This window comes from Lipotes vexillifer, unplaced genomic scaffold, assembly GCF_000442215.2.
Source record: "Lipotes vexillifer unplaced genomic scaffold, Lipotes_vexillifer_v1.1 scaffold779, whole genome shotgun sequence".
Taxonomy (NCBI): domain Eukaryota; kingdom Metazoa; phylum Chordata; class Mammalia; order Artiodactyla; family Lipotidae; genus Lipotes; species Lipotes vexillifer.
The window spans coordinates 1,772,793-1,785,491 of NW_006788448.1; the positions used below are offsets into that span (position 1 = coordinate 1,772,793).

General features: G+C 37.8%; 1 protein-coding gene across 1 annotated transcript in view; it reads left to right on the top strand.

Annotated features, from left to right (window-relative positions):
• The window catches only part of FAM169A (family with sequence similarity 169 member A), a 60,302-nt gene extending 47,962 nt beyond the window's left edge, over nt 1–12,340 (top strand). Inside the window, exons 9-13 of the mRNA XM_007461608.1 lie at nt 422–461; nt 975–1,125; nt 6,234–6,390; nt 9,878–10,081; nt 11,453–12,340. Of these exons, the coding sequence (XP_007461670.1) occupies nt 422–461; nt 975–1,125; nt 6,234–6,390; nt 9,878–10,081; nt 11,453–12,001 (1,101 nt within the window). The 3' untranslated portion in view covers nt 12,002–12,340. The remainder of the gene's footprint in view (nt 1–421; nt 462–974; nt 1,126–6,233; nt 6,391–9,877; nt 10,082–11,452) is intronic.
• The last annotated feature ends 359 nt before the right edge of the window (nt 12,341–12,699 follow it).

Here is a 12,699-nt window from a genome sequence, read left to right on the forward strand (position 1 = left end):
TTGGGGAGATTAAATTGTATATCTGGATTCATCATTTGGAAATCAGGAAAAAAGTTGGGGAGATTAAATTGTATATTTGGATTCATCAGCAAATAGCTGTTGAGGTAAAGGTAGTAGATACAGTTACAGAGAAGGAGGATGTGGACTGAGAAGAGAAGGGAGCCAAGAACAGAACATTCAGAAACCCCGTGTATATCACTATAGCATATTAGATGGCTTCCTAAGTTCTTAAGCTCATAATAAACTGAAGCTATAATATAGCTTTTTTACTTCCTAAGTGAGTTTCTTAGTTGATGAATAGTGAGTACAAAAGGTGCTATTTGAAAAACTTTTAAAAGATTTTCTTTGTAACTGTATGAAGTAGATCCATAGGGAGAAGAAAGGATCTAAAACGTGGTTTTAATCTGTATCTCTGTTTTAGATTGATTCTCTAAAAGATGCCTTTGCAAGTACTTCTGAAGGTAAGAAATTCAGCTGGTCTATTAGTAAGTGTTTGAGACAGTTAGAATTAAGTGTGTGTGTCCCTTAGAGTAAAGTGAAGACTTCTCCAGCCCTAAAATCTAGATCTGGGTTCTTTTACCACTGATTTTGCTGTGTGAACAGTTAGGTGAGCTATTTTGCCTTTTTTGTTTTCATTTCCTTAACTGTAAAATAGGGACAGTAATGTCTACCTTGTTTATTTCCCAAGATTATTGGAAGAGGGTCTAAGTGAAAATGCAGAAACACTTTGCAAAAACTCAAGGTGACACAGAAATGTGAGGAATGAATACTGACAAGGTTATTTCATAGTTTAGAAAAAGACACTGACATGGTTTCTTAACCCGAAGTGACAGAGAGGAAGTGTGTAATGTTGGGGATTTAGGTAAACTAGCGTAGTTCTTGCATTTCTGTGTATTTTTTTTCATTCCTGTGTAGTTTAATAGGTAATCCTTTGAATACATAATCAATTATAGTTTTGCCGTTTTTTTCCTCAGGTCACGGTAAAACACCTGTTTCCACTCGTACTCGAAGTAGTCATCTAAAGCGGCCAAAGATTGGAAAACGGTTTCAGGATTCTGAATTTAGTAGCTCTCAAGGGGAAGATGAAAAGACTCCCCAGACTTCACCCACAGCTTCAGTGAACAAGTGAAGTATTGTTTATTTTACTCTCGTTATTTTGTTTATTCTTATTTTCGTATTATTAGTATTTAGTTTTTAAGGTGAAGTTTATTGTTTGTGTAGTAAATGCCCTTGGTGTAGAACTTTGTATTTGAGTTCTTCCACAAGATTATTGATTACACTTGGTAAGTGTCACTTTGACAGTGGTATAGGGAGAAGTTGCTAGTAAGAGAGTGGAATAAACTCATGATTTAGTCTCTTGTGTGAAAATCCAGGAGAATATTCTAGTGATTATATTATCCCAAATGAGTCATTATTGTCAACTTTGAATTTGACAGTAGCTGTGGTTTTCAGCAGTGCTGAGGTTTAGTCAGTTTAAAAAACCCTCAATTTTACTTTATAACTAATTCATTTTACTGGGTTATAGAATATAGCAAATTAGTGATAGCCATAAATGGTATTGTCAACTCCTCCGGAAACTTAATAGCCAGCTGAATCAACAGAACACTTGGATCAAAACCTTATTCTCCATCTTCCTTTGAATCTTAAAGAAAGCAAGATTTTCAATATTATAGTTAAATTAGGCTTTTGCTGTGACAGTCCTGCTAACTGTTCCTGAGTCAACCATTCATAGTGTTGCCATTTTAGTTGTGAAGTTATTCTACTCAGGTAGAGAATTCTGTAACTCTGCTAATTTCATTATGTATGTAACTTTAAATTTGGATAATTATGTAAATGTTATATTTTAATGAAAAATTCATCACTTTAAAGTCAAATTTAAGTAAATATTTAATTTGTGAAAAGAACAATGAGTTTAGATAATTATAGTTTTTTTCACTGAGCAACATTTTGTGGTAATACCCTTTTTAGAAGGGAATGTAACAGTAAATTTTAAATTGAACATCTCAGAATTATTGTGGAATGTTTTTTGCTTTTCATAAAATAGTAACAGTGAGACTAAATGCTTAAGTGCTCAGACACTATGAAGAACAAAACTTCATCTTTGCCCTTGAAGAATCGACTGTTTATAAGTTTCTAATACACATATCTGTACCTGTGACACAGGTTAAGAGCACTGCAAGGTGGATTGTGAAATAATAATAGAAGTGCAAAGTGCTATGGATGCAAAGTAGGGTGTGATTGATTCTAATTGAGGGGATAGAGAAATTTGACATTTGTGCCAGGGCTTCAAAGATAAGTAGAAACTCAGCAAGCAGAGTTGGGAAAGAAGACTTTCTTTTCTAGTTTGAGGGTCTACAAACTATGGTCTATAGGCCAAATCTGGCCCACCACCTATTGTTGTAAATAAAAGTTTCTTGTGACACATCTGTGCTTATTAGTTCACATTTTTATTATGGTTGCTTTTGCTTTACCTGGTGGAGTTGGGTAGTTGTTCAGAGACCATATGGCTCACAAAACCTAAAGGAAAAGTTTGCTGACCCCTGGTCTACACCAGGGCTGTTCACAGAACCTTCTGTCATGCTGGACATGTTCTTTTTTTTTTTTTAAATCAGGGGCGATATTTTTATTTATTTGTTTATTTATTTGTTTATTTATTTGTTTATTTATTTATTTGATTGATTGATTGCTGTGTTGGGTCTTCGTTTCTGTGCGAGGGCTTTCTCTAGTTGTGGCAAGCAGGAGCCACTCTTCATCGCGGTGCACGGGCCTTTCACTATCGTGGCCTCTATTGTTGTGGAGCACAGGCTCCAGACGCGCAGGCTCAGTAATTGTGGCTCACGGGCCCAGTTGCTCCGCGGCATGTGGGATCTTCCCAGACCAGGGCGCGAACCCGCGTCCCCTGCATTGGCAGGCAGACTCCCAACCACTGCGCCACCAGGGAAGCCCTGGACATGTTCTGTGTCTGCCCTTCCCTGTCCAGCATGGCAGCCACTACTCAGTTTGCTCATCACCAAGCACTTGAAGTATGGCTAGTGCAACTGAGGAGCTGAGTTTTTAATTTCTCTCAGTTTTAATTACTGTAAATAATGACAAGTGTCTCGTGGCTATTGTATTGCACTGTGCAGTTCTAGACTGCAGGAGTAACATGAGCAAAGGCACAAAGCTGGGAGGAGTGTTGGTAAGGAAAACTGATGAACCCCTCAAAGTCATGCATGAGGGTTTGAATCAACTTCTTCCAAACTCCTGGTAATGTTGATATTTGACCTCTTCCCATGAATCGTGAATGTTCATAGTGGCATCTAGAATGGTTAATCTTTTTCAGAAGGTTTTCAATTGACTTTGCCCAGATCCATCAGAGGAATTTCTATCTGTGGCAACTATAGCCTTATGAACTGTAATTCTTAAATAATAAGACTTCAAAGTCAAAATACTTCCTTGATGCATGGGCTGCAGAATGGATGGTGTGTTAGCAAGTATGAAAACAACATGAATTTCATTGTACATCTCCATCAGAGGTCTTGGGTGACCAGATACATTGTCAATGAGCAGTCACATTTTGAAAGAAATTTTTTTTCCTGAGCAATAGGTCTTAAAATATTCAGAAACGATGTTGTCGACAGGTGTGCTGTCATCCACGCTTTGTTGTTCTGTTTATGGAGGACGAGGGAGTAGATTTAGCATAATTCTTAAGGGCCCTAGGATTTTCAGAATGGTAAATGAGCACTGGCTTCAACTTCAAGTCACCAGCTGCATTAGTACCCAGCAAGAGAGTCAGCTTGTCCTTTGAAACTTTTTTTTTTAAGTGGATGGATACATCTGTGGCTGTGCTACTTTTATTTATTTATTTATATACAGCAGGTTCTTATTAGTCATCCATTTTATACACATCAGTGTATACATGTCAATCCCAATCGCCCAATTCATCCCCCCTGCCCCCCCCACCCCCGCTTACCCCCCTTGGTGTCCATACGTTTGTTCTCTACATCTGTGTCTCTATTTCTACCTTGCAAACTGGTTCCTCTGTACCATTTTTCTAGATTCCAAAAACATGCGTTAATATACGATATTTGTTTTTCTCTTTCTGACTTACTACACTCTGTATGACAGTCTCTAGATCCATCCACGTCTCTACAAATGACCCAGTTTCGTTCCTTTTTATGGCTGAGGATTATTCCATTGTGTATATGTACCACATCTTCTTTATCCATTCATCTGTTGATGGGCATTTAGGTTGCTTCTACGACCTGGCTATTGTAAATAGTGCTGCAGTGAACATTGGGGTGCATGTGTCTTTTTGAATTATGGTTTTCTTTGGGTATATGCCCAGTAGTGGGATTGCTGAGGCATACGGTAATTCAGTTTTTAGTTTTTTAAGGCACCTCCATACTGTTCTCCACAGTGGCTGTATCAATTTACATTCCCACCAACAGTGCAAGAGGGTTCCCTTTTCTCCACACCCTCTCCAGCATTTGTTGTTTGTAGATTTTCTGATGATGCCCATTCTAACTGGTGTGAGGTGCTACCTCATTGTAGTTTTGATTTGCATTTCTCTAATAGTGAGCACATGAGCAGCTTTTCATGTGCCTCTTGGCCATCTGTATGTCTTCTTTGAAGAAATGTCTATTTAGGTCTTCTGCCCATTTTTTGATTGGGTTGTTTGTTTTTTTAATTTTGAGCTTCATGAGCTGTTTATATATTTTGGATGTCCTTTGAAAGTTTAAGCCAGGAATTGGCTTCTCTTCTCTAGCCCTGAAAGTCCTAGATGACATCTTGTACCAATAGGGTTTTTTGTCTGCATTGAAAATCTGTTGCTTAGTGTCGCCACCTTCATTCATTATCTTAGCTAGATCTTCTGGATAACCTGATGCAGTGTCTACATAAGCACTACTAGCTACTTCACCTGGCACTGTGACAGAGAGAGCTTCTTTCTTTAAACCTCATGAACCAACCTCTGCTAGTTTCAGTCTCTTTTTCTGTAGCATCCTCACCTCTTTCAGCCTTCATAGAATTGAAGAGAGTTAGGGCCTTGTTTTGGATTAGGCTTTGGCTTAAGGGAATGTTGTAGCTGGTTTGATCTTCTAGCCAGACCACTAAAACGTTTTCTCCATATCGGCAATAAGGCTGTTTTGCTTTCTTATCACTGGTGTGTTCACTTAGAGTAGCACTGTTAATTTTTTTCAAGAACTTTTGCTTTGTATTCACAGCTTGACTAACTGTTTGGCTCAAGAGACATAGCTTTCTGCCTATCTCAGCTTTCAACGTGCCTTTCTCACTAAGTTTAATCATCTCTAGCTTTTGATTTAAAGTGAGAAGACGTGTGACTCTTCCTTTCATTTGAACACTTAGAGCCGTTGCAGGGTTATTAATTGGCCTAATTTCAGTACTGTTGTGTCTCAGGGAATAGGGAGGCCCAAAGAGAGGGAGAGAGATGGGGAATGGCCAATCAGTTTCAATAGTCAGAACACACACAACATTTATCAGTTAAGTTTGCTATCTTAAGAGTGGACATAGGTATATGTATAACCAATTCACTTTTCTATGCAGCAGAAACTAACGCTACATTGTAAGTAAATTATACTCCAATTAAAAAAATTCATTATAAAAAAAGTTTGTCATATGAGTGTAACCTGTGGCACCTGGAAACAATTAAAATAGTAACATCAACCATCACTAATCACAGATCACTGTAACAAATATAATAATAACAAAAAAAGTTCAAAGTATTGTGGGAATTACCAAAACGTGACACAGACATGAAGTGAGCAAATACTGTTGGAAAAATGGCTTCAATGGACTTGCTTAGCGCAGGATTGCCACAAACCTTCAATTAGTAAAAACATAGTATCTTCAAAATGCAGTAAAACAAAGTGCAATAAAATGAGGGATGCCCATAATTATGCCAGTGCTGGGACAAAAGTTGTAAACTGGACTGTCCCAGGTAAGCTGAGATGTATGCTCATTCTAGGATAATAAGATCCAATCAGTATAGATAGAGTAAAAGAAAGGTCTAGTTTACATAATTGAAAAGGTGGTGATCAAACTGGAGAACAAGGTAGGAAAGAGAACAAACTTGTAAGAAGATGAAGAGGTTGGTTTTGGACCTGTAAAATTTGAAGTTGTTGTCTGAACAACACTTAGTTGATTCTCTGAAGTGTTACTTTATTAACGGATTCCTGAAATTTTATATTCATCTTTAATAAAACAAGTAAGAATGTTTTTCTTTGGTTTTGTAGATTGGAGTCTACTGCGCGAACATCAGAGAGCTCAGAAGAATTCTTGGAAGAAGAACCTGAACAGAGTGTGATTGAATTTGAGGATGAAAGTAGTGATAAAAATGTTCGACCAGCACCAGAAACCCAGCCAGGCCTGGAAAAGCAAGAAGGTGAAAAGGTAGGAGATTCACTTATTAAATAAAATGAATGGAAGTAAAATTTAACTTTCTTAGTCATATATTGTTAGAAAAGCATAACGATGTATTTTAGACTCTTAGTCGAAATTGTATTTAATGTTAAAAAGCATATATCTCAGGACTTCCCTGGTGGCGCAGTGGTTAAGAATCCGCCTGCCAGTGCAGGGGACACGGGTTCGAGCCCTGGTCCAGGAATATCCCACATGCCACGGAGCAGCTAAGCCTTTGTGCCACACTACTGAGCCTGCGCTCACTACTGAGCCACAACTACTGAGCCCATGTGCCGCAACTACTGAAGCCCGTGAGCCTAGAGCCTGTGCTCTGCAACAAGAGAAGCCATCACAGTGAGAAGCCTGCACGTTGCAATGAAGAGTAGCCCCTGCTTGCTGCAACTAGAGAAAGCCCGCCTGCAGCAACGAAGGCCCAACACAGCCAAAATAAATTAAAAAAAAAAAAAAAAAAAAAGCATACATGTCTAAACTAAAGCAAGGTCAGGTAGTAGAGGATAAAGTTACAAGTATTTTATATTTCAAACTGAGTTTATAAAGTTTGACATATTGCAAAGATAAAATAGAGGATGTTTAGTTAGTAATGTCCCTTGGTGTATTTAAAATACAAATTAATTTGTAGAATTAAACATACTTAAGAAGTGACACAAATGTGACTATAAGAGGTCTACTTTATAAAACCAGTTAGAACGCCTTAATGTCCAACAAGCCCTAAATTGCACCCCTACTTTGGTTAGAAGGATAGAATTAGTTGTCCAGAAAAAGCATATGTATTTGACTACAGTTGATTTACAAATTCCTAGAAAGATAACTAAATTCATTTTCTTTACCACTAGAAAACAAGGAGGAAAATCCTTTGTGACTGAGTAAAAACTCTTTATCTGGCTTCATTTCTTTTTTCATTTTCTCTATTTCCTATCCTTCTTTTTCTTTAATATCTTCAATCTTTTCCTCTCTTACAGATTCCTTATTTCTTCTTTCAGACATACTTAAGTTTCTTTAAAAATCTTTTACCTGTTTGTCAAGTCCAGCCAGGAGCTAAGCAAGTGAAACTGCATTATTGATTTTATTTATGTTTAACTTGCTCCAATTTAGCTCGTTTCCTCTACTTCATGAAATTGTATTTTTAAATGACATTTTTTCTCTTCTTGTAAAAATTAGGGAAACAAACACTTTTTTTTTTTTTTGCGGTACGTGGGCCTCTCACTGTTGTGGCCTCTCCCGTTGCGGAGCACAGGCTCCAGATGCGCAGGCTCAGCGTCCATGGCTCACGGGCCCAGCCGCTCCGCAGCATGTGGGATCTTCCTGGACCGGGGCACGAACCCGCGTCCCCTGCATCGGCAGGTGGACTCTCAACCACTGCACCACCAGGGAAGCCACAAACACACATTTTCAAAAAGGGATTTATATGCTTCTAGAAGTCTATGGGAATGTATGTATATTTTTGTGTTTTTTTTTTTTTTAAACTTAAGATTATACTGTACATCCTTCATGTAACCTGTTTCTTTTGTCCAACAATACATGTGAGTACCTACTCTTGTAGGTCACCAGTGACACTTTCACTCAATTCTGGTGGGTTTTCTTACCTAGGTTGACTACTCTTCCTCCGGATTCTCTAGTACCCTGGCTTTAACACTGTTGTGTTCTGGTTTCTTGGTTTTCCTCTCTCTCAAGTTTTGTTTTGTTTTTATTTATTTGCTTTTTGACTCTTCTGCTTCCTGTTTTTTCCCCTGTATTTGTGGACATTCTAGAAGACTCAGTTCTTGACTTTCTGCTCTTTTGTTCATGCTTCTCTTTTGAAAATGCAGCTAGTCTAATGGTTGAATGGTCATCTCTGTGGGGATGACCAATAACTCCAGACTTTTCAGTATTGATCCAGAATTCAGTATTACTTGCCTTCTGAATATTTCTGTTTAGACAGATGTCTTTTATCATCTTAAATTTTAACATCTCTGTTCTTTCCTATCACTTCTCTATTGAGCCTTTTTTCCTATTTCTCATTTTTCATTCTGTTCCCAAACCTAGAACTTGAAGGACTGAGTTTTTCTCTTCTGTTGCTTCTCACTTGTAGTTACTCACCAAAATCCTGTTTTTTTAATAAAAATTTTTGCTATGTCTTTCTCATTTTCTTCTTTTAACATTTCTCTTAACGTAGTTGGTCCTTTTGTGAGTTTTATTATAATTACCTTCTGTGTGCAGTTTATTCTTTATACTCTCTGGCCAGATTAATTTTTCTAAGTCTCTGATTTCAGTATCCCTTAGGAAAACATTCATTATATGATTTCAGGGGTTCTATATAATCCAGCCAAGTCTATTTCTTAAAATTTAAGTGCATCAGTGTTCTAATTTTTATTTTATTTTTAATTAATTTATTTTAAATTTATTTTATTTTTGGCTGCATTGGGTCTTTGTTGCTGTTAGTGGACTTTCTCTAGTTGCGGTGAGCAGGGGCTACTCTTCGTTGCGGTGCATGGGCTTCTCATTACAGCGGCTTCTTTTGCTGCGGAGCATGGGCTCTAAGCATGCGGGCTCAGTAGTTGTGGCACACAGGCTCAGTAGTTGTGGCTTGCGGGCTCTAGAGCACAGGCTCAGAGTTGTGGCGCACGGGCCTAGCCACTCAGCAGCATGTGGGATCCTCCCGGACCAGGGCTCGAACCCGTGTCCTTTGCATTGGCAGGCGGATTCTTCACCACTGCGCCACCAGGGAAGCCCAGTGTTCTAATATTTTAAATGATAATTAAATAAAATGATCTCTAATTATTAGAATGTCATTAGGATTAATTAGAAATATTAGATGTTAATGAAGTCTTGTAAATTGATAAACCTTGGAAGAGGAGTTCAGAAATTGGAGACTTAGTGTTATCAAATCACTTTTCCATATTTTGATGTGATTTAAGGAGCAGCATTGTTCAAAGATGACCCTTTGTTGACAGGAGAATGAGCTCACTAAGACTGAGGGCTCTCTCCTCCCAGCAAGAAGCTGTACCCAAACTCAGCTTCCCACAAGACTGCTACTGCTTCCTCCCCCTGCATGCTGAACTGTGACTTCCCAGGGGCCCCAAGGATTCCGAGTGCCAAACAGCTGATGTTCTGTAAAGAGCTGGCACCAAATCTAGACTTTCTCTGGTGGCTTTTTACTGAAAAGGTTCTTCCTGTCACTGCCCTATATGGAAGAAGAGGAAGGAGGAGGCAGGGTCTCTTCACTGAATCTCAGACCCACACTGGGTCCATAGAGCATCCTGGTCCTGTCTTTTCTCCATGAGAACAGAGGGAAATTGGGGTACTTAATGGATTCTTTTCTCTTACTGACTCTGCTGTTCCTTAACCTGTGTCCTGTAACGTGGTAGAATGTATCTTGAGTCCTGGTGCATGACAGGGCGACTGAGAATGGACCCACCTTGTATGACAAGTAAGTTAATCTGTAATTTTATCCTGACTTTTTTTGCCCTCGATGGTGTAGGAATCTGAATCAGAGCCTATGAATGGTGAGATAATGGATGATACTCTTAAGACTTCACTTATAACAGAAGAGGAGGACTCCACTAGCGAAGTTTTAGGTGAAGAATTAAAATTGCAGTCTTTTAATTCCAGTGAAGACTCTACAAATCTTGTTCCACTGGTGGTAGAATCTGCAAAATCTCCTGAGGCTGTTGCACAGGATAAGGTAATGGAGAAATATCGTAATTTTTTATAGTTATAGTGTCCAGTGTTGGTGATTTGGCTAGGGCAGTGCGGGATATATATCTTCCTCTACTTTAACATGTACAGTCCTCCAGGAAAAATAAATTTTACTACATTGGGTGTTTTAAGAAGATGCAATCAGTAATGTTTTTTTAAATTCAAATCTTTGTAACTTCATTCGTCTGACTTACGGTAACAAAATGAGTTTCACTTTGTAGATTTAGGAAATGCTTAGAAAAATGGGTAAAGCATTATTTACCAAATATTTGAATACCTATTACGTACATAGTCTGTGACCAGTACTGTCATTTTAATTTGTTTTAATTAGGGAGACAGATTAGATTAGTGGGGAAATCTTGATGGAATATTTTGAAAGAAATTTAATTATTTTTATTGAAATATAGTCGATGTACAATATTAGTTTCACGTGTACTACATAGTGATTTGATTTTGTATACATTATGAAATCACCACTGTAAGTCCAGTAACCATCTGTTCCCGATATAAAGTTATTACAATATTGTTGACCATATTCCTTATGCTATATATTTACATCCCCGTGGTTTATTTTGTAACTGGAAGTTTGTACCTCTTAATCCCCTACCTCTTTCAGTCCCCTCACTCCCTCCATTCTGGCAACCACCCATTTGTTCTTTTTATCTGTCTGTTTTCATTTTGTTTTGTTTTTTAGATTCCACATATAAATGAGATCATATGGTTTTTGTCTTTCTCTGACTTATTTCACTAAGCATAATCCCCTCTAAGTTCATCCATGTTGTTGCAAATGGCAAGATTTCATTCATTTTTTATGGCTGAGTAATATTCCATTGTATATATAGGTGCCACGTCAAAAAGGAAATTTAATTTCTACTTTTGAATATTCCAATTTAAGGGTAAAAAACTCTTGTATAGTATTATTTTATTACTGTCTCACATAATTACATGAATAAAATTTTCGCTGCCCTCACCTTTCACCTAATAGTCAAACTCTGTGGGGGTAGCACAGTGTCAAGACCCAGGATTCTCGGTTCTGGCTCCAGTAACACCAGGAAACTAAAAACTGAGTTGATTCATGGTTTTGAAGAATCTTGACATAAAGTTTGTGCCTTAAGTACTTTTTGGGGTAAAATCATTACTTTTATTGCATCTTTAAAGCAAGAACTTAATCCAAATTATCATGTAAGACAATTTCGAAGAAGTTGAGCTGTATTCAGAACATGTGCACATGATTAACAAAAGTAGTGAGCACTGAATTCTTTAAAATGTGGTTCAGGGTCATTGCATATTAGTGTCTGAGAATAATTTATGTAAGAACTATATTGCAAAAGTTGTTCACCAGGTTTTTTGTTTTTAGACTTCACATGTAACTGACTCAGAAATGTTGCTAGATGAAGGCCCATCTGATGACAAGGGGCACACTGAAGAGAGGCTGCCTCTAGTTTCAAGAAAGAAAGCACATTTTGGGAGTTCAGACAATGTGGCTACTATCCCAAATGAAGAACGGGCCGACAGTGGTTTTCCAAACTCCGTGATAACTGAATTTTCTGAAGAATCGATTCCTGAAAATGTATCACCCAACACTACTGCCTCATTGGAAGACCAGGGTGAGGAGGGGGTAGCTGAGCCCCAGGAGACATCTCCAGCTCTTCCTCAGAGCTCTTTAATAGAGGTTGAACTTGAAGATGTGCCATTTTCACAGAATGCAGGACAGAAGAACCAGTCAGAGGAGCAGTCTGAAGCATCTTCTGAGCAACTGGATCAGTTGACACAATCAACAGAGAAGACTGTGGATAGCAGCTCAGAGGAGATAGAAGTGGAAGTGCCTGTGGTCGACAGGCGGAATTTAAGAAGAAAGGCCAAAGGGCACAAAGGACCTGCGAAGAAGAAAGCCAAGCTGACCTGAATGAGGAAGAAATGTGGATGATAAATCCTCTTCTTTGTAACATAATTGTTGTTTTTAAAATATGGCAGTGAATAAATAATAGCATGGGGCACAGGACAAAAACTCCAAATTTTCAATTTGAACTTATTTATGATGCTGCTTTTCCCTCCCCTGTAGGACCAAGGATTCACCGTTCTTTTTAATTTTTCAGGCTATTTTGTGTAAATAAAATTTTTTTTATTTTTATTAACCATGTTTCGATTTTGTGAAACCAGATCTCACTATATTTTCTTTAGCAGTTGGGGATATCTGACCATTAATATTTCAGAAAATATAAATTAAAAAATGTGAAAGTAGTAGGGTTTCCATCAATTGTAAGGATCACAGAAATCTTTTATACTAAGGGTTTTAATAGTAATCTTGGTGAAGGTTCTAAGTTTTAAATTTCAAAACTAATCACCATTTTTTAAAATGTAGGCATGCTTAAACAAAAATGTCAGTAAATTAGGATAAATGCAACTTCAACTAAATGAGAGCACAAATTTGGAAATTTATGGTCAAAGGTTTATGAAGGTGGTATTTTGGCCTCTTAGTTCTTAGTTGTAGGTGCAATTTCTTCCTCTGACTTCAATGTCTATGGAAAGGCACAAACAAAATCTGTTTCCAGTTCACTCTTGATAACATCTGATATTAACAGTACTGCTAGGGATTTAACTCTG